Source organism: Pinus tabuliformis, chromosome 6 (genome assembly GCF_031772625.1).
Source record: "Pinus tabuliformis cultivar Carrire ecotype Pingquan chromosome 6, CPIR1, whole genome shotgun sequence".
Taxonomy (NCBI): Eukaryota; Viridiplantae; Streptophyta; class Pinopsida; order Pinales; family Pinaceae; genus Pinus; species Pinus tabuliformis.
The window spans coordinates 295113915-295136944 of NC_142292.1; the positions used below are offsets into that span (position 1 = coordinate 295113915).

A 23030-nucleotide genomic window follows, 5' to 3' on the forward strand; every position below is an offset into this window, starting at 1 on the left:
AACAAGGTTAGAGTTGACCAACATCTTGGGTCCTAGTAGTTCTCTAGGACATGTGTCATCTGCTAGTACTGCTAGGAAGCTCCATTCTCTCAATGCCGTTCTTGCTTAGGCTCATGTACTTCTTTAGAAGGCTTGGGCACCTGTGGAGTGGATTTCCAAAGCCTAGGCTGCTGAAGCACTTGACAAGAGCAACATGGATTCTAGTGAAAGAAACCATTCACTAGTGACTAAGACCAATGATGCATCTAAGTGAACCATACTTGAATGTTAAGGACAATTTAATACTTCAAACAAAGATACCCTTCCAAAATCAGGACCAAGTTCTCGCAAAAGTGTTTTCACCCTAGGTAGGGGAGGCTAATGGTCAACCCTATTAGGCTCTTCTAGCCCCTAAGGGGAAGTAACAATTCCCTAGTCCGCCCTTCAAATTTTAGATGTTGGTGTATAATAATCAGTGTTGATAATATCGGTATCGGGAAAATATCGGCGAGGGTCCGGAAAATATCTTATCGGAAATATCGGCAAGCATAAAAAATGCATAATATATTCATTTTTTTCAGATTTCTAAACATATAAAGCAATAACAACATGAACTAAACACATTGGCACATAAATATGAAGAAATCTTCCTTTGTCATGTCATCACTAGCAAGCTGCCCCTAGACTCCACAGTTGTCCAAGAACATGCTCTGATACTACTGTAAAATCCCCTCTTAAAAATGACCCCAAGTTATCACTGTAATTTTTGGGTTTTGATTGAGTTTTCAGCGAGGCATTTCTTCAAACAGTTTGTTTACTATTGGCTGTAGGTGCACTTTTCTTCAACTTAACCCAAGTAGTCTAAACCAAAACTTGATAAATGATTTCAAATAGCAATATATTGTTATTAAAACACCCAACAAAGGATTACACCACTGATACGCACCATGTAACAAGAGAGTGAACACCTTTCATTAATGGGAACAAACCATAAATTATAACAGCAACAACTTTATCGACACACAGTCATGAAAATAAATGCTACAAGACAGAACTCATATTGGGACCTGATAATTACTCCAGCAAGCTAAGCTGGTATATACGTTGTCCAAGAAGTTCCAACTAACGGTTTTCTTCAGCGATAGGTGTTCCAGAGGTTCGTACCAACTACAATAGGACATTCGACCTCATTTTCTGTGTGTAACCAGCAAACAAGATATGGAGATACATTGCCTTCACCAGCATACAAATTCAGTGTCTTCCAACATATAAAACTCGACCTTATAGGCCCAAATACAGTCCAACAATTATAGTATACTTAGCCCACAATAAAGGTAACTCGACCCACCGTTTCTGACTGATAATAATCAACAGTAAGTAAAAAACTCCATTCTTCTTCAACATATTAGTTCAGCCATGAGGTGACCACAACTCGTTCAGCAAAGGGAGGTACTCGACCCATTGACAGGATCAACTCGAACCACAAAGGATCAGTTCAACCAACAAATTAGTTAAGAGAAACCTGGCCCCACTCACTAGAAACTTCGACCCAATAAGTAGAGAGCTCGACCAGCAGTGTAAATAAACAGAACTCAACCCTTTTTGGCTGGAGATTTCGACCCACAAAATTCGTCGATACAACCTAACCGGCGATATTTACCCTCGTCTCGCGATTTTTACCAAAATATCGCCGAAATTTCGTATTTCTCGCGCGAAATTCAATACTTGAAAATATCGCGATTTTCGGGGGCGATATTTCGGCCCGCCGAAAATATCGCGATATTTGCGAATATCGCCGATATTTCGGCGATATTATCAACACTGATAATAATATGGAAATGGAGGGGAAAAGACTTCATGGTCAAAGGGACCCGCTGATGTGGGCGTCCACATCCTGAGTGTATAAATATGAGGAGGGAGCATTCATGGATGCATGTGTTGTTGAGAAATCCAAAGGGTGGTAGTTAAATGATTTCTCTTATTATGACATTATCTTGTGATGGCTTATTATTATTATTCTTTCATTCAATTTATCTTTTCATTATCATTAAGACTAATGCCAATTAATAAATAGAAGAAGACACAAGATGTAGGCACGCAATTGGGGCAAAACCCCACTCTAGGGGAAAACCCGGTCAAGAATTTTTCCTTCAGTAGATTGAAAACAAGATGAGATAACCAAGACCTTCACAACCTAGACTAGAGACTTCCTCCATCAAGTCATCCTTGTCACTGTGTGAGCACCGAGTCCTTATCACTGTGATAGTACTGAATTCTTATCACTGTGATAGCAACGAAACCATCTCACTATGATAGCATCGAGACCTTGCCACTGCACCGAGACCTTGTCACTGTGGCAGCACCAAAACCTTGTCATTGCACCTAGACCTTGTCACTGTGGCAGCACCCAAACCATCTTCACTATAATAGCATGTAGATCTTGTCATTTCAACGATATAATCTCTACAATTTACAACAGAGTTATATCTTCATATACCGTGCCTTCACCGAAATTCTATGAACCCATTTTTTGTAAAGATCCGAACTGTCTCACTGTAATAGCACCAAAACTCTCGTTGGAATCCAAACTTTTCTTCTATGATGAATGTGAAGTCCCTGTGGTTGTATATATAGTGGTTTGTCCATCATAAATGAGCCGACATGAATTCATGAAGAGATGTGTCTTTGTTTTAGGCCGACATGAGTTCATTTGATGATAATTCCTTTGAGGCCGACTTGAAGGAGACTTTGAGGAGGCTGACTTGATGATGATTTATTTGACAACAAGGAGACTTTGATGGAGGAGTCTTTGACCAAACAAACTTTGAATTTTGACTCAAGTAAACAATCCTAAAGCCTACAATGGAGGCTTGACCTATGACAATTGACCCAAGCATGAAACCCATGCTTTAACAAGTCAATTCAATTTAATAATAAAATTCTTTTTACTTTCTTTGGACAAATATATTACATTTTGATTCAAGTACAATTTATGAAGACCAAACCTAGTTACATTCTTCAACATGTGTTACCACCTCAATGTTGATTTTTCCAACCCTCTTGTGAGCCTTTTGCTTCTTGATTATTCCTTGTGTTACCGCTTATAGCTTAAGGGTTAGAGCTTTCTTTGTATGATATAACAGTTTTATTACCCCTTAAAGATGAGTCAACTTATCTGGGTTTGGGACATACAAGGGTTCCTTTTTGATGTAATGGAGCATCATGTGCTCAAGAACTGGGTGATGGCCATATGAGGTAGATATAGCTCATGCTAGTCTTTTGCCCACGTGCTAACATTTATGTCTCGACCATCTTTTGCATTTTGATTTTTCTTTCTTTGTTTTATTGTGGCCATGATATGCTTTTTTCTTTTCTTTTAGTTGCATCACCCTGTCAAGGCAAGGTTTCTGAACCCTACTCAAGGTATATGAACATATTAGCGCCTAATGCCTAAGAACCAATGACAAGTTGTACCTGATGAATGGAGGTGAGATATGGGGCTTGTAATGTGGGTGGAAGGTGTTAAGTATGGTACACGAAAAATGGAACAAGCTATCTTAATCATGTTTTTCCAGGTTGTGCCCCTCTTATAACCTTATCTTTAAGGGAGGTCCCACTAGATTAGGATCAAAGATTAACCCTCATGGTAAGGTGAGAGAACAAGATTACGGTCAAGGTCTGTCAATCTTCTAGATCACCCCATTATTCATACTAAATGCCCCAAAAAACAAACAAGTATAAGCACTTGATTGCAAAATGATTAAAGTTCCTTTTGAATAACAACCCACCTCTGTGGAAGTGTTAATGTCAGGTTGGTGAGAAATACATGGTTAATGCAAGTGGCAGAGACACATGGCATATTGTCATCTGGCTATTAGGGGTTGTTGGTTGATCGACTGACTATCAAATGTAGGAGGAAAATTTCCTCTTATGGGGTTACCCATTTTGGTGGGTAACAGGGCTTTATTTGTTGATTTAGACTAGTTTTGATTTTGGACTTAGTCCATGTTTTATTGTTGGCCTCTCTGACTATAGTGTATATAAATGGAAGATAATATCTTTGTTAAAAACAATGACTTTGTACCTTAGAGATTAATAATTGGTGGGATTCTAGTTACTTGGAGAATCTTGGAAGATCATGTATTACTCTTGTAATAAGGATTAATGCTTGTGGGATGCTATCAGTAGGGTTCCTTGCCTTGTCTGATGTGCTTGTAGTTTGTGGATGCAAGTGTGTGAATCTCTTTGTTAGCTTATGTGATGTGGGTGCGAGATCTTGGGTTTTGACAATTGGTTTTATGTAGGTTTGTTTGGAAGCTCCAAGCATTGGCTTGGAGAGTGTTACTTGTCAAAGTTGCACCTTAAGTGGTAAAGCCATAATATACAAGTGCAACCTTATAGGAACTAAGATGGTTTGTCCATTGTCACTACAAGAATGCCCTCTCTCACTTTAGGCCAACTCTCCTCTGGTAGAAGTGGGGTATCCTTAGGAAGTGTATGATAAACCTTAGAAATATGAGGTGGCGGACCAAGACTGGTGCCAATCCAAGGGTAATGGAGTCAAGGATCAAATAAGGTTTGAAATAATAAGGGGAAGATGTAGTCAAGCGATACGTTAATGTGCCATGACTAGTTCAAGTGCATTTTTAGGTTATATGTTAGTACATGTGAGCTCTTCTATAAGATGCATTGTCAATGCCATGAGTTTGTAGCAAAGAGATAAGATGCAACCATAAATAGTGAAGGAGAATTGTAGCATAAAATCATAAGCAAAAGGACAAAGCAATTCAACCTTCTATAGAATTAGCAACCCCACCAAAATATCGTATATTACATAATCTCACAATATGAAGCAAGCCATAACATGTGTGATACCAAATGTGTCATTATAGAAACACCTGCCCAATCTTCAAGATTACATGAAGGGATAGGTAACGTTAAGACCCTCACACTTAGTCCCTTCTCATTGTGCAAATCTTCCCTTAAGAGACTATCTCCACCATCAAAAATCAATTGTTTTTCTAGCTTAAAACTCTAGTCATCCAAAATAAAAGAGAAGAATGATGGAAACTCGACAGATACTTGCTTCTTGACTTTAACTTGCTGCAAGATGTTCAACTAGGCTTACAACAATTTTCCCTATCGTTCCAACCATCCAAAAGAAATGGGAGAGAGCTACTCTTTATACAGTTTTTCTCAAGATCTCCTTATAATAAAAAATATCGTGTGGTTTCTAGATCCACCTCGTTCTCCAATAAATAACAATACAATATTTTTGACCACTTCTAGGTCCATAATTCATGCAATATTAAACATATAAAATATCTACAAAATTTTGTCAAATTTGGGCACTTTTCATCTTGGGCTCTTCACTAATCTTGGATGATGTGCTTGTTACCCACCAAAATGGGTAACCCTACAGGGGAAAACTTTTCTCCCATCTTGGATAGCCATCCAACCAACGACCCTAGATATTGCTCAGTGGTGATGATATGCCACATCCTCCACTATTTGCTGGGGTCATACACTTCTTACCTTTCGACATACCTCTTGAATGAAGGTGGGCTACCACTCAACGATTACTTTAACCATTTTGCAATCAAGTGCTTTTACTTCATGTTTTGGGCATTCTAACATTGATAAAGGGGTGATTTGGATGATTCACTGATCTTAATTGTAAACTTGTTCTCTCACCTTACCAGGGGGGTTAGTCTTTAGCCCTAGTCCAGTGGGACCTCCTCTAAGGCCTTAGGGTTATAGGAGGGGCACTACTTGGGAGACTTGGATTGAAGTAGTGTGTCTATAACCATTCCATACCTAACACCTTTCATCGTCCCCTTGATACTACATCGATCCTATGGGTTGAATGTCATTAGTTCATTGGGATTTGGCACTCATACATCCACATCCTTGAGTTAGGGTTGGTAATCCTTGCCCTGGAAGTTTATGCAACTACAAGAAAAATAAAGGCATAAGATGGCCACAAGAAAAGAAAAAGAAAAGTAAAAATGCAAAATATGGCTAGGACATAAATAGTGTGTGGGAAAAAGCCTAGTATGAGCTCTACCCCCCTCATTAGCCATCTCCTAGTTCCTGAGCACTAAATGTCTATCTCATGATAAGAAACCCTTGCATGTTCAACCTTGATGAGCGAGAAATTGACTCATCCTTAAGGGGTAAATAAATGCTACATCACAAAAGGCAAGTTTGGTCACCTAAGTTACACTCCATATAAAAGCATTGTCAAAAAGAAGTACAAGGCACACCATAGTGGTGGAAAAAGCAGGCTGAGGAAAGGGGTAACTCATGCCTCCACAATTGATCCCCCCAATTACATCTATACACTCAGGTTGTGGACCTCCATTGGCTAGTCCCCTGGCCATGGAACTCGACTAGATGTCTTTCCCCTCTGTTGCCATTTATTGTCACTAACACCTATGAATTGAGGGTCAACCTTGGAAATATCATCTCCCCTTAAGGGTTGGAAGTACCCAATATGGTTGATTACCTAGTCACCTCTAACAAGGTAGGAAACACTATGGTTGATTACCTAGTCACCTCTAACAAGGTAGGAAACACTATTACGAGACTTGGTTTAGTTAGATAGTTGAAGGTAATTCTAGTTTGAAGTATTATTATGCCCTTAACAATTAAGTATGGTCTACTATGATGCATTTATGGTCATTGTCTCTAACGAGTGATTGTTTTCACTTGAGTTTGAGATGGTTTTACATAAAGCAGCAGAGGCTTTGAGGGCACACCTATTCCATGCTCAGTCCACATGATTCCATGGCCGTACTACACTTCTAGAGAGCATGACGACCCTGTAGATGTAGCATTTCCCTTCCACAACAAAGCATTGGGCACTTTGATGATCTTGGTAGTTGATTGATACCTCAGAACACCCTCATATGCTAAAACACCGAGCTCACTTTGCTCAACATTGGTGATTCTTGATGATGTACTTGACGGACCCAACATGCCCTTGTAAAAAACATAAATATATAATATAAAAAATAATTAATAAGTATAAACTAATAAGTTATGAAAGCACATGTCTTGCGGTTGAGACATGACTATTTGTGAAGGGGCACCTTGCCTAGGATATAAGTAGGACCCTCATTTGTAACCGAATACATCTCATATCTTTGTACATTCAAACATTCTTATATAAATGTACTACTTGTGCTCTAATGGACATTTACATATTCCAAATATTCTAAATATTCCGTTGCATATACAAACCTTGTTCATTACATTGGTATTTGAGACGTGTCTTCTGATCATCAATTCCTCCGTCAGGGTTTAGCCAACACTCTCAATTTTTTTGGAGTTTTTCCATGTGTCCACATCTGTGATGAAGCAAGAAAAAAAATTAGGCCCTTGGCCATAAAAAAGGGGCCTTTGGCCATTTAAAAAAAGAAGAAGAAAAGGAAAAATATATATAGTATTAGAAAAAAGGAAATTAAATAAAGAAAGGAAAAAAGAAAGAAGTCATAACCATATATATATATATAATGTTATATAAAAAAATATTTATTATAAAAAAATCATAAAAAAAAGCTCCATCAGCATCCGAGCTCCACCGTCCATCTGTAACGTTGTTTGCAAACCCGCTACCATCGTGCGTCCATACAATTGTGACTTATAACCCTTGTAGGGCATTCATACTGCCGTAGTCCATCGTGTCATCCTGGAAGGGGGTGGGGCGGAATAATTAAATGTTTTTAATAAGGAAGAACCACCATTGTTTTTAGCACCACTGTAATGACCACATATTCCAAATATAACTGCTACAACGAATCTGCCATATAGCGAATAGAAAAGATAACCCGAGTTACATTTGCTGTGCGGTTGGAGATCAACCACCACTCAAAGAATATCGTGTGGTAAATTCAAGGCTGTCACACATTTTATTTTTGCAATGTTAATATCAAACTTGGAGGAGGCATAGGTGAAGGGCCAAACACTGCGATCCTTCATAATAATTAAATCAAGTTATGTGTGAGAACAAACTGACAACCTGTTGACAACCCATCTATTCTATACTATTGCCATCGTTCCATTCGCTTACCACAGGCAACACCAACCCCATTATACACTCAGTCGCCATCACTTTTCTAATTGCATTCACCATTGTACCTATCTTTGCCTTCGTACCTGTCTTTGTCGTTGTATGAACATATCCCCTACAAATTGACGTAACCATTGCTGTAGCCGCATATCTTCTTAACCCAGCCAAAAGGTTGTTAATTAATTAATTATATTAATCTGCCTCCACTTCGTAAGTTTCAATTCAAAATACTTAAAGGGCTAATTTGAAGTAAAAAAAGAATATGCTAAAGACTATAATATAAAATATAAGGAAAAAAAGAGTTTCTCATTAACTTTGGGAAGACAATTGCCCAATATGAAGTTTTCAGGGAAAAAAGAAAAAGAAATTATATAAGTTAAAAATAAAAATTCATACTTTTCTGTGGATATATATATATATATATATAAAAGTTAAAAATAAAAATTCATACTTTTCTGTGGATATATATATATATATATATATATAAAATTTATTTTTATTTTATTTCTATATTATATATATATATATTTACTTGTGTATATATTTATTTTATTTTATTTAATTTTTCATTAATTATTTTTAATTTAGTTTATTTTATTTCCATTAATTATTTTATTTATCAAATGATCTTGTCTTGATTAGGGTCTTGACTCATTTTTATAACTTTTGACTTCCCTCCTTCTTTAGAGTTTGACTTTTATTTTATTTATTTATTTATTATTATTATTATTTTTTCTTTTAGTAAATTAATTTAAATATTATTTCTCAAAAACTAGGTGTTTAATATTGCGGTTACTTATTAATATTTGTTTTTAATAAATTAATAAACTAATATCATAATTTAAATATTATTTTTCAAAAGCTAGTAATATTTGGTTTTAATAAATTAATTTAAATATTATTTTTCAAAAACTAGCTGTTTAATATAGCCATTACGTATTAATAAATTAATAAACTAATATCATTATTTAAATATTATTTTTCAAAAACTAGTAATATTTATTTTTAATAAATTAATTTAAATATTATTTTTCAAAAACTAGCTGTTTAATATAACCGTTATCGATTAATATTTTAATAAATTATTAAAATAATATCATTATTTAAATATTATTTTTCAAAAGTTAGTTGTTTAATATAGCCGTTACATGTTAATATTTTTAATAAATTAATAAAATAATATCATTATTTAAATATTATTTTTCAAAAACTAGCCGTTACTTAATAATATTTGTTTTTAATATATTAATAAATTAATATCATAATTTAAATATTATTGTTCAAATATAGCCGTTACTTGGAAATTATGTCTCTACATTGCTCTCTATTTAAGCCTTTGCCATGGTTTGCCTCTTCATCTGGTCCTGATAATGAACCATACTTGTTGGTTTGAAACGTGTCGGCCAAAAATTTCTCTTATGTGATTTCTACCAAAAGACTTTGCTTAATCCTCTTCTATTCTGCTGGTTGTATCTTGTACATGAGATTTTGCTGAAGAATAATAAAGAAACCCTCATTTGCTGCACCGGTTTTCCCACATTGGGTTTTTACATGGACATTTGTCCAAAAATAATTGTGTCATTGTATTGTATCTTTCTCTTGTTCAATTTCTTGTTTCGCCATATTAATTTTAAATAGTGAATGCTGCAGTTGTATTTAATTTGAAATTTACTGTAGAACACAGTAAATAACTTGTATGGTTTAACAAGTAGGAGAAGTAATATCAATCGTTGCAGTAGTGATTTTGGGTTTAAGAATTTTCACATCAGTCTTCATAGCCAGAAAATTCCCTTGAATTCCCTGGCTACACATGCCCTGCCAAGGGGTCCTTGTGCCAACACCAACCAGGACAAAGACAAACCCTCTCTTTTTGTAGAAGATTAAACCATTATGCATCCATTTATAGATTTTTTCTGAGCCTTAGCCATATGAGGAAGTGTGGGACAGTGGGCTTACCTCCTGGATCCCAATGATCCACCATGATGATCCTGCTTGTTGAAATGACTTTCGCCTTGTCCAATTTCACCTTCCCTTGCGTGAACCCTCTGATCCAGGCTAGCAGGAGTAAATGCAGTTCTTGTTCAAAGAGATTTTGCATGTTCGTTCCTTGAATGCACCTGTTACAGATCCATATCCGAGGAGCGAAATACAAAGTTCCCACACTTGAGCACAAGCCAACGCCAAGTGTTTCAACATGCTGAGAATTGCGAGCACGGGGCAAATGGAGGAGGACGTCACGTTGAGGAAAGTAGCCACGAGGCGGGGAGATAAGTGAGAGGACGGATGTGACTGGGACGGGGAAGACAGGAGGAAGGGTGAAGAAGGGCGAGGTGGACGGGAGAGGGGGGTCGGGGTGAGGGTGATGTGGCAGGAGAGGAGGGAGAGGGGACGGTGGGGGGAGGGGGTGAGGGTGACGTGGCGGGAGAGGAGGGAGAGGGGAGGAGGTGAGGGTGATGTGGCGGGAGAGGAGGAAGGGGGGCAGGGACCTTGAAGGAGAGGACAAAACCAATAGGAAGGGGGTCAATAGGGATAGGAAAACCCAATAGAACCCTGATTCTTGACTTATGATTCCGATTCTTTATATAGGAGTCAAGATTAACTTTCAGGTTTAGGATATTCATCAAAGCAATTAGGGAATAGAAAGTGTCCCTCTATTTTGTTTACCTTGCTGCTTTCTTTTTTCATTTGGCAGGCCTTGTTAGCTTGCATATCAACTTCCTTGTTTTGATCTCTTAGGATGTGAAAAAACTTTAGTTTCTCAAAGAGAGGTAGCAATCCCTGGGCTCTCTTGAGAATTTGATTCAGTTTGTTGTTAAGTAGAGTTGTGGTTCATATGTTTTATGATCAGAAGGGAGTCCCCTAGGATATTCATATCCATGATTTCTTTTTGTTGAGTTGAAGCGAGACTGAGGTACATTCCATAGGCCTCTTCTTGGTTATTTGTCTTCTTGCCCAAACCCTAGGAAAATTTATCTTCAATTATTCCTTTGGAATTAATGAGAATCCCTTCCCCTCCTGCCACCCCATAAAAAATAATTAATAAGAAAAGACATGTTTGCTGGTTGAGACATGACTATTCATGAAGTATATAAGCCCACCTTAGCTAGTATATAAGTAGGGCCCTCATTTGTAACTGAATATATCTCATATCTTTGTATATTCAAAGATTCTTATATAAATATACTACTTGTCCTATAATGGATATTTACATATTGCAGATATTTTGAATATTCCGTTGCGTACACGAACCTGTTCGTTATAGCGCCCAGGGTGGCCTTGCCACTATTCGATGGGCATGCCTTGATCCAGAGTCTAGATGACGATGATCATTCCCATGGTGAGATAGATGGGCCCCCAACATTGGAGATAGATTGCACCATGTTGTTTTGATGACACCCATGGAGATGATACAGGGCACCCAGAGCTGGCTTTTGGATACATGGACATGTCTTGAAGCTTGATTTGAGGATTCTTCCTCAGTTTGTGGTTGATTTAGATGCTTGGAGATGTATCTAGCCCATATCTTGCATTGGAGCCTTATTAGCCCTAAAAGGGCATGACATCATGCTTAGAGAGGGATTTTGGCTCACACTTGTGGGTAATTAGTGGCATATTTTATTTTATTGACCCTATTGGGTAACAGCATAGACCTGTAATATTTAAAGAAGAGTTCCCTGTTCTTCTGCTTCCAATTAGCTATAAAACAGGAGCATAATCATGAATGAAACCCCCTTTTAAGTGACTGATAATGCTGTCTGAGCATGCACAACCAAAGTTCTTCTTCTCAGCAAATAAAAAGCCAACCACTTCTACATTTTCAGGCTTCTGTAGTCAAACAACAACGACACTACTATGCAACCAAATCCTAAAGTCATATCCGTTGAACCATCAGAGGCAGCTATAAGAATGGATATCAGCCCCAATTTGATCCATAAAAGCACTACGATACTTGGTGGAAAATAAGCAAGATTAAGGTGCAATAAGCAAGATGTAGATCAATTTCACTTTTGAAGGAATTAATGGAAGTCTTCCATATCATCTATACAGGATCAGCTCCATTTACTAATGCTGTTTAGTCTTCAACTTTGCTTTTATCCCGATAATTAAGATGACTCAAGTTCTGAAATCGATTGAGGTATTGTGATGTATTCATTCTGGGCACTGGGTTAAGTCTTTCCAAGGTGCTGTTATCATGCAAATCTCAAGGAGAAGAGGGACTGATTTCATACTATTCTTTAGCCACTTGAAATTCCTTCCATATATTTTGCACCAAATCCTTTAGCTGAGTTGAGGGACAAGGAAATGTGAAGTATTATTCAGCTTGAAACAGATCATGTAGATTGAGAAATGGAACCATAATTTCCGTAGGTATCACTTCAAGCTCTTATTGATTGGGGGTGTTGAATGGAGTCCCCTGTATGTGCTCGAGACTTGCATACTGCTGTCAAAACTCTTAATAGTCCAGCAAGATGATGCAGAGAAGTAATATATGATATAGGATGGTCCCATACCTCACAATTTTCTGCACAGTCTTCCTCTGCTCCAAACCCTTCAAATCTGACTTGAACCTCCAATGACCTGGCTCTTTTGAAAGCAGTAAATTCGTTGCGGAGATCAGTCGGTACAGGCTGATAAACATGCTTAATGTAAATATGGAAATGTCCCATCCAAGCTGCTTCTTCTTCTTCTTTTCTTGATTGTTCCCTCATTGTTACCTAGAATAATATGCAGGACATCTGGTGAAAATCTTGCTTGAAGTGCAAGTTCAGCAGCTGTCCATGCTGTCATATGAGTCAGCTCAGATGGCTTGATTGCAATTGGACAACCACAAGCCAGAGCTGGAGCAACCTCCACCCTTCCTAGTTAACAGTGTCTTCAAGGACACAAGAAAAAATGCCAATACATGAGGATCATTGTCTCTATTCAATTATCGTTACATGCATCAATTTATAAGCTCCAGGAAAATAGCGTACTACAAATAACTTTTAAAGCTTCAAATATTCTAAGCTGCATTCCAAGGTCCCCGTGGCTGGCATCTTTGGTAAAAAATTGTTTTAGTTTCTAAAACACTATAACATTTCCCTTAGCTTTTCTCAAATAATGTTGAACGACAACAGAAAAAGAAACTATACTGAAGTCAAATTTAATTCAAATGCTTGTTTTAAGGAAAATTAAAAGAACTAACACTACTAAAAGTACCAATCTACAATATATGTGTGTGTGTTGTGCATGTATTAATCATACACATGCCCAACCTTATAAGATTGAAAGGATAGTAAAATACAGTAAAACATGAATATCTGATGACTCGCGATTAATTGCGAGTCAAACTTTGCTCTTCCCTGAAACAATCTGATTCAACACTGGGCGAGTAAAACTCACGTTGACTGAGCTTTACTTGTGGTCAACGCGAGTTTGACTTGCTACTCACCGATTAATTGCGATTTAGGAGATTGTGGTGATTTTTAGCCCTTGACTTGGCAAGCACAGGTTTTAACTTTTAGGGTTGCTGCAGTGTTCGTCACGTGGTTTAGTTGTTGAGAAATCTAGGGTATAGCAATTAAGTGATTTCTCTTCTATTAGTAATTGCTTGTGAGTGTTTTTTACTTCTTTAGGTTAGGATCTTCTCTTATTTAGTGTTGGAAAATGTAACTATGTTTGGTCTTCAATAATATACTTGAGTCATCATGTAATGTACTTGTCAAAAGAATAAAGAAAATAATAAGTATTATTATTATTGTGACTTATTAAAGCATGGGTTTCATGCTTGGGTCACCGTGTTTTAGGTCAAAGTACCCATTGAGGACTTCTAGGATTTATTCTGAGTCTATAGAGTTATTGTACATTTAAAGAGACCCTTCTTGGGCTTTTGAATCATGTAAAAAGGTTAAGTATTGAGTCAAATATGAATTATGTAACCTCCACACCATGTCGGCCTAGAAGAAGATCAAGTCGGCCTAAGGACCTTATTCGACCCCACAAGAAGCCTATAAAAGGAAGTTCATCGAATTCATTTGGAGCATCATTCTCACACACAAGTTCGATCTCTCTTGTAGTTGGGAAGAAGTGCGAAATTCTCTTGTAGCTGGGAAGAAGTGCGAAGTCGGTTGCCAAGAAGCCGAAGTGAATGCGAATTTGGGGAAGTATAAGGAGAAAGGAAAAATCGAAATTTAGGTGCCTCTCTCCCTTTGTTTTGTGGTCTAGATTGTGCCTCTCTCCTAAGTTTTGCTGTTGCCGGAAGCTGTCTGTGGCCGGACGCTGCTGCCTAGTCAAAGTTGCTGGAAGGGTTTGAAGATCTGGAAGGCTGACTTGGTGTGGAGGGAAGGTTTGGTCTTGGTCTAGGGTGAAGAGTCTCAAAAAATACTATTGAAAAGAAGAATTATCTTGATTGGGTTTTCCCCTCGAGGGCGTTTTTGCCCTGATATGTGCCTATATCTTGTGTCTCTTGTTTTGTGATCTTCATACACACATAATATGGTAATTGCTTGATAAAACATAAGATAATAAAGAAGTAAAAGAAGCCAATACACTCACAAGTAATTACCTGAAAGGAGAATCAAACCCTAATATAATTACATTGATTTTCCAACATTTAGGTTATTAGTGTTCTTCTTCATCAAACAACTACCAATGTATAAACCATAAAGAGAAAAGAGACACAGAATATAGGCTATCAAGTAGGGGCCAAAACGTCTCACTCTTTGAGAGGAAAACCCGAACAAATTCTTCTTCTTATAGAGATTCCAATTAACGAATACCAAGACCAATACACCAAGCCTTCTTCCTCTTCCTTGAGTCAACAATAATCAAACCCTTTGCTTGTTGTTACTTTCTCTGCTTCCTTGCTATAATTTATAGGTCTTCAAATTCGACTTTCTCGGCCTTCTTACAACAATTTTATAGGTCTCTTTCTCGACCTCCTTACTGTAAATTTACAGGTCTACAATTTTGCACTAGTGAAGATATTTTTAGCCCAAAACAGTCTTGTCTTCCAGTCCCTCCTTCTTCGCTGGGGGACAGGCTTCCTTGACGAGACTTCACACTTCTCTAACTGCAGACCCCTGTACCTCGCACTTCTTTAACCACAGACCCCTGTACTTCGCACTTCTATGAATTTTTTCTGTGTTCTGAGATTAGGCCGAGCTGCCTATTTATAGTGGTTGGAGTCTCATAATTACCGACATGACTTTTGGTGAACTGACATGTGCTTTTTATGAAGATATTATTATTTCTTTGAAGCCGACCTGTAGGAGGATGCTTGTGCTTGTCTTGGAGGGCTGTTTGACACTTATATTGACTCATATACAAGTGTATCATGCCCAAGAAGGGTCCTTCATACATGACATTCACTAAATTTGACTTTTATGACTAGATGAGTCAATTCTAAAGACTCACAATGGGAGTCATTACTAAAATAAAATTCCTTGCTCATGAAACCCATGAGACAAGCATTACAATAACTTTATTTTTCTTTCTTTTCATCAATTACATAAAATCACAATTACACATGTCATTATGAAGACCGAACCTAGTTAATTTTCAACACTCCCTATTAACTAGGGAGGTATTCATAATGGTACTTGGTCATTCTCAATCTGAAGAATTTCTCATAAGAAGAGTTAGATTTGTAACCCATCTGTATAGCATCATATCAACCAACATTGTCTCATAGCAAGGCCTTGACTAGCAACTCTATCTCTCCATGATATCCGAGTACAATGTTGGCGAGACGAATGATGTATAGAATTCCTCAAGATGTCATGAACTTCTATTCGTTATCTAGGAGTCTTCATGTTTGGGACTTCTACATAGGGCACCGACCATCCATCACTTTCATCCATGGGTCAACCATCTCATCATCGGAAAGTGATCCATTAGTTCATATTTGGTCTTCCTTTGTGTCATGCTGCTTTCTTCATGCCATGTTTACATAAGGATCTTTCATCCTACTACATGTGCATCGATTTTGGAAGACATCCATAGATCTTCCCTTGGCAGCCTTGCATAAACCTATACAGATATTCAAAAATAAAGGAATGAACATTAAAAATCAACATTACCTTTGTGATGGTCTTTCATCTTGACATCTTCTAGTTTGCATCAACATCTTGCATGCATATCGACACATCTCCCAAATATATATATTGTCAAGGGTCTCTTTCCTTTTCAAACTCCATCATAGTCTTCATATCTTCCATGGAGATATCCTAGTCAAATCTTCTTGGTGTTTCGGATGTTGATTGCCTTTACCATGGTTGCATATTCCATGATCTCTTCCTTCCTTTCTTCGCACATTACAGAGTTCCTCAATTGTAGTCAACCACCTCATACTTCTTATGAGGACATATTATGTTGATTTCATCATGTGAATGTGTGACCCATGCATTCCCGCATTCCTTTGAGGGAGAAGATCCTTTCTTTTGATCATGCTCCCAAGATAGAGCATTGATCCATGTTACTTGCAACCATATGACATGATTTCCACAATATCAAATGTAAGCATACATACCTCATTTTTCCTTTGGGTCATCCAGACTTCCTGCAACAACTTCCTTGATTGAAAGAGCTTCAATCCCTTGATCTGCTTCACTTTTATGTCATCACATCATCATCCCATGAATTCCACAAGATTGGAGTTCTTGATGAAACACTTGCTTCTCCTCATGATCGGTGAACCTTTCAATGAAGATTCCATTAGAGAATCTTGAGGATCTAAAGTATCCCCATCAACAAATGTTTCCTTTTGTCAGATGTATGATGAACCTTGTACTAGATGACCTTGCCACTTATGTTTCCAATGAGATTCCTAAGAGCTATATCCTTCCATAGATTCTAACCATCTTTCATGCTTCTCTATGATGATGTATCGAGCTCTTTCTTCCAATGCTTCTATGATACCTTGGTGCATCCCATTTAGTGAGCCATATCTTACAACAGAAGACTTAGGAATTTGAAAAGAACTTAGGTGAGGAAGACTATCTCAGTCATAGTAGAGATCTCTTACTTCCTCTATCTTGGACTTCTTTTCAACTTCCTCCACTTCTTCGGTGATATGAGCTTCTTCTCTTCTTATTTTGTTATTGCCCTTCTTGATCTTAGGACAATCTCTTTTGTAGTGTCCATATTCTTGACACCCATAGCATTAGATTTTAGCCATGTTCTTTTTCTTTTTCTGAGGACGAAACTTTCCAAATTGTCCCTTTTTTCTTGTCATTGCAGCATAAGCTTGATTTTGCTCACCTGTTCCCACATCAAATTTGGCCTTTAGTCTAGATTCTTCAATCTTGCATAGTGACCATAGATCCTGGAATGGAGTAGCTTCTTTCTTCCCATAAATACTTGAACAAAAATTACCCCACTCCTTCGGTAGTGCATTTAATACAACTGTAGTCATTTCACCATCAGACATGACTTATCCCAGGTCTTGTAGTTGATCCCGGATCTCAGATATCCTCATAAAGTATGAGGCTATTCCATCTTCCCTAGACATCTTCAACTTGTAGAGTTCTTGCCGCAATCAGATGACTTCTCCAACAGTGCTTACAAAATATAACTCTACTAGTTTGTTATAGATTTCTTTTGAAGTTTCGAGTTTAGATACATATGGGATGAGGGGATCCTTGATGGATTCAATGAGAATCCTCTGAGCCCTAATTTCTCCTTTCATATACTTGGCAAGAGCTTGAGCATCTTCCTCTCTTGGTTTTGTGATAGATCCTTTGACATGATCCATGACCTCATTTTCAATGAGATTTAGATCTGTCCTTTTCTTCCATGCAATATAGTTTGAAGCCCCAAACAATTTGTTGCTCTCCTTGCAGAAAGACATTTTAACAGATTCAAATAAGGTCATATACTTGATAGGATGCTCCTTTCTCCTTGCTGCTTCCTTGATGTTGATGATGATATAGAGAATAGGAAACTTCTTTTTGTTGAAGATAGTTTTCTTCAATAATGATCCTTGATCTCACAGAGAGGGAGATCCCTTTTGATGGTGAAGTCTTGTTGATAAAGATCAGTGATGACTTCTTGGTGATGTCTTTAATGGTAAGGAACTTGATTCAACGAGAGAGAGTCTTGATGACACCGCCTTTTAATCTAGCTTCCTTTGGATGAATAGTCTTCAAAACACTTTAACTTGATTTGTAGATCTCTTCAATTTGGGCTTCTTTTCTTGATGATGATCCCAAGACTTCTTTGTAGACTCTTTCTTTGATCTCGTGTTATAATGCTTCCTTTGTAGATATTGTCTTAAAGATGATCTTTGCTTTGATGCCTTCCTCGAGATTTGATCCTTGAGTGTCCCTTGATAAGATGCCCTTCCTTGACTTTGTCACCTTAGCTCTGATACCATGTTGAGAAATCTAGGGCATAGCAATTAAGTGATTTCTCTTCTATTAGTAACTGCTTGTGAGTGCTTTTTACTTCTTTAGATTAGGATCTTCTTTTATTTAGGTTATTAGTGTTCTTCTTCATCAAACAACTACCAATATATAAAACATAAAGGGACAAGAGACATAGAATATAGGCTATCAGCCAGGGCCAAAACCTCTCACTCTTTGAGAGGAAAACCCGAACAAATTCTTCTTCTTATAGAGATTCCAATTGACGAATACCAAGACCAAGACCCTTGACCTAGTTGCCACTCCAAGACCAAGACACCAAGCCTTCTTCCTCTTCCTTGAGTCAACAATAGTCAAACCCTTTGCTTGTTGTTACTTTCTCTGCCTCCTTGCTGTAATTCATAGGTCTTCAAATGCAAATTTATAGGTCTGCAATTTTGCCCTAGTGAAGATATTTTTAGCCCAAAACAGTCTTGTCTTCTAGTCCCTCCTTCTTCGCTAGGGGAGAGGCTTCCTTGATGAGACTTCACACTTCTCTAACCGCAGACCTGCTGTACCTCACACTTCTCTAACCGCAAATCCCTGTACCTCGCACTTCTCTAACCACAGACCCCTGTACTTCACACTTCTCTGAATTTTTTCTGTGTTCTGAGATTAGGCTGAGCTGCCTATTTATAGTGGTTGGAGTCTCATAATTAGCCGACATGACTTTTGGTGAACCGACATGTCCTTTTTATGAAGATATTGTAATTTCTTTGAGGCCAACCTGTAAGAGGATGCTTATGCTTGTCTTGGAGGGCTGTTTGACACATCTATTGACTCATATACAAGTGTATCATGCCCAAGAAGGGTCCTTCAGGACATTGACTAAATTTGACTTTTATGACTAGATGACTCAATCCTAAAGTCTCACAATGGGAGCCATTACTAAAATAAAATTCCTTGCTCATGAAACCCATGAGACAAGCATTACAATAATTTTATTTTTCTTTCTTTTCATCAATTACATAAAATCAGAATTACACATGTCATTATGAAGACCGAACCTAGTTATTTTTCAACATTAGTTAGGTTAAAAATTAAACGTCGATCCATAACTCACTGCTCATTGCTCAGGGCCGACAACTCATATGCCAAGAAGGTAATAGAGGCATGGTTTCAGTTTTAGTTTACTCCACATAATAGAGATGTATTGTAATAGAGGCGTAGTGTGCAGTGTGCTCCAATGTTAGCTTCAGTGTGTGCTCTGTCAGAGATTTCAGTAGCAAACCATTATCGTATCATTTCAGCAGCAACTGAGGGATTTCAGTTATTGCTTTTTTACTGATTAATATGCAGTATTTTATAAACTTTTAGAAGCAGATGCTTCTGGTTCTATGTAGTCACTGGTTAGGAGTCAAGACTCAGTGCTTTATGCATTTTTTGGACATGGCTTTATTGAATATCTATGATAAATGTTTTTTTTAATTCAATATATGTGTATATCTTTATTTATTGAATTCACCGATTTTTTCCCGATCTGATTAAAACTCTTCACTCTTTTCCCTCGCCGATTTATTGCTGATTCCTAGTCTGGTAACATTGGTAAAGTAAGGTTTTTAACTGTTTCAAGGTCAATTCACTTTTGTTCCTTCTATTTTGGAGTTTTACAGGGCCGTTGTTTGTGATGGAAGACAAGCCATCATTAGAGGCAATGTCAAGAACAGTACCATTTACTGGTGATCAGGTGTGAAAACCAACACAATAACACTTATTTGTGGTGGCGACATGTTTTTTTTCTCTTTATAGAGTCATTTATCAAAGTCTCTGTTTTGATTATACTTACAAACTAACACTTCATTTGGTATATATTGCATTTGAAGCACTTCAAAAAATTAGACGTTTTTGATGGCCTTGATCTTTTATGTCACATTTTGATAAAAATAGAATTTTCTTGGCAATCCTATTGTTGTAGTTTTCTTGCCCATTTAGGTGTTAGAAAACTAGATTCTTCACTAGCATTCATTGTGATTTAGTATTCTTTGATCTTTTAGTAGGTAGATTATATAATTTATTGATGATAAATTCTCATCTGCAAATGTTTTTGAATTGATGCAATAACCAATAAGATGCCAGAGGTGGTGCTATTCTTGGGTTGACATAGACTCCAATTGCCCATGAAAATTCTGCTCCTCTCCATTTGTATTGGTTAACTTGCTTGAGTGGGAAAATGAAAATTGTGAATATTACTTCCCATATTGATGCATATAATAGCATTTAAACATATGATCTCATTCAAATAACTAGAAAGTATGTTATGTAATTCTGTAACTAAAGTATACTAAGATATATGTACATGTACTATATACTGTACAATTTAATTGTTAAGGGCTGTCACCTAAGGGCTACATCTTGCAAATCTACAGAATCCTACCTTTCTATATATTTAGCAATCCATTGGCTCCACATCATCATTTGTTGTTGTAAGTATTATCTGATTATCATAGACAAATATATTCTCATATACCAGCTGTATTTTTCCTTCTTGTAACGAGTAGTATCATAATACTTGTCTGGAACTTGTGCATACTGTTGAATTTTGTAACTATGGTCGGTCTTCATAATGTATATTTTCATCATTATGTATTTTTTGTAAGCATGTTCTTCATGCTCATTATTTTATCAAAAGAAAATATGAAAGACATGTTCTTCATGACCTTTGCAAAAGAAGAACTTTGAATTTTGAATTTGTATTTTTCCCTCCACAAGAAACCAAGTCGGCTCAGCCCCTTATGGCAACCTTTTGACCTCATGATGGCTATATAAAGGAGGCATTCGTCCTCCCTCTTGGGGCACTTCGCATCATCGCAAAACAAGAAATATAACTCTGCAATCTACGAAGGAATACAAGGAGTCAAGGAGGCTGAAAACAGAAGTATAAGAAGTGCTCTTTCTGCCCTCGCTCAAGCAAGTACAGGAGGCCGGGATCAGTGCGAGTTTCTGTGCTATCTTTCTGAGGCAGAGTCCGAAATTTTTCTGTGGTTCATCTGTGGTCAGGACTGAAGTTCTGTGGCAAAGGTAGACACTGAATTTCGGCCCTTTGGAGCAGACCTATTTCAGATCTTGGCTGAGTTATTCAAGGACACTTTGTGGACAGTTTTGTGAGGGCTGACTTGGTTTCTTGGTGAGAGGTTGAGCTTGTCATCCATGCTGGTCAGTTGTATTTCATCTTGACTTTGATGTCTCTCTTGTTGAATTGATTCTATAAGGAAAGGATTGCTGGGTTTTTCCCCATGTGGGTTTTCCTAGGGTAAACTCTTGTGTTATTGTGTGGCTGTCTCTTTATGATCCTTATGGCATTTTGTTTTTACTGTTGAGCTCCTCTGTGTAATTTCTTTATGATTAAAATGATCACAAGAAAAATACTAAACTAATGAAAATCATAAGAAGTAATTGTCTATATATATTATAGAGGATGTTCTAGATTTTCAACACATGCAACTTCAATTTTCCTTTTTGTGCATATTCTCAACCCTTAGTTTATCCTCCAACTGCATCAATTTTTGTTGTCATGTCCCTCCTTTGCTTGGTTTCTTGTGCATTCTTTGTGCTTTTCTCTGCTTATTGCTGCGACATTTCTTCTCCTAATGCTGGAACCTTTGTGGAATCCAGTTCTTCATCTGTTCTGACTGCATCTGTTTCCCTCATTTTTGCATGTTTTGTACTTAAGCAACCTATGCTTCTTCTTTTGTAACAATGCGGCTATGTTAAAATACTGAGTGAAATATTAATATTACAGCTGTTGGAACTTTTCGTCATCTCTTGGAGCACTATGTTCATCTATCCTATCTGCATCATTCTTCCATACATGTTTCCCAGTCGTAATTCACACACACAGGGATCAGATTGTATTGAATTGATTATTTTAGCACTTGCTACATCTTATCCACTTCTTTCCAACTTTAAGTTGGCAGCTCTTCAAGTGCTGCTGTTATTGTTGAGTTGACATTGAAGGGAGTCATTGTTTTCCACCTGTTTGCCTTATTCAACCAACCATCAACAATTGTTGGGCTAAGGTTTAGGAAAAAATAATATTCTTTTTGAATATTCCATTTCTAATTTTTTGTGCAATTTATTAATTGATAAAGTGACGAACAAAATCCCCTAATTGGGGTGTTGGAAGATGGGATGTTGGAGGTTAGGGGGTTGGGGAGGGTGGCATGGCCATGTTGAGAAATCTAGGGCGGCAGCAGATGTAGGTGATTTCTCTTATTTTGATAACTGCTTGTGATGTATTTTTACTTTACTTGATTAACTTCTTCTTTCCTTTATTATTATTAGACTTCTATATCTTCAAACAGCTGCCAAATCATAAAGAACAATGAGACAATAGGACACAAGCTGTAGGCGATCAGCTAGGGTCAAAACTTCTCCAACTGAGACGAAAAGCCACCAGATTTCTTCTCTTCTTATAGAACTTCAATTGACAAATTCCAAGACCTATGAATCTTGACCAAAACCCTCCAAGACCAAGTCAACTTTCCTTCTTGAACAACTTCCAGCAACAAAATTCAACCTTCCAGCAACTTCTCCAACAACTTCGACCCCAACAACACTCTCTGCAACCAAGGCTACTTGGGAGCGGGAGTGGGAGC

At 37.4% G+C, this 23030-nt stretch overlaps 1 protein-coding gene across 3 annotated transcripts in view; it reads left to right on the forward strand.

The window, feature by feature from the left end:
- LOC149258492 (alpha/beta-Hydrolases superfamily protein) overlaps positions 1-23030 on the forward strand; it is a 323185-nt gene that overhangs the window by 27556 nt on the left and 272599 nt on the right. For all 3 annotated transcript variants that reach the window (XM_089415429.1, XM_089415431.1, XM_089415433.1), the window contains exon 2: positions 20049-20122. In XM_089415429.1, coding sequence (XP_089271555.1) covers positions 20049-20122 — 74 coding nt within the window. The remainder of the gene's footprint in view (positions 1-20048; positions 20123-23030) is intronic.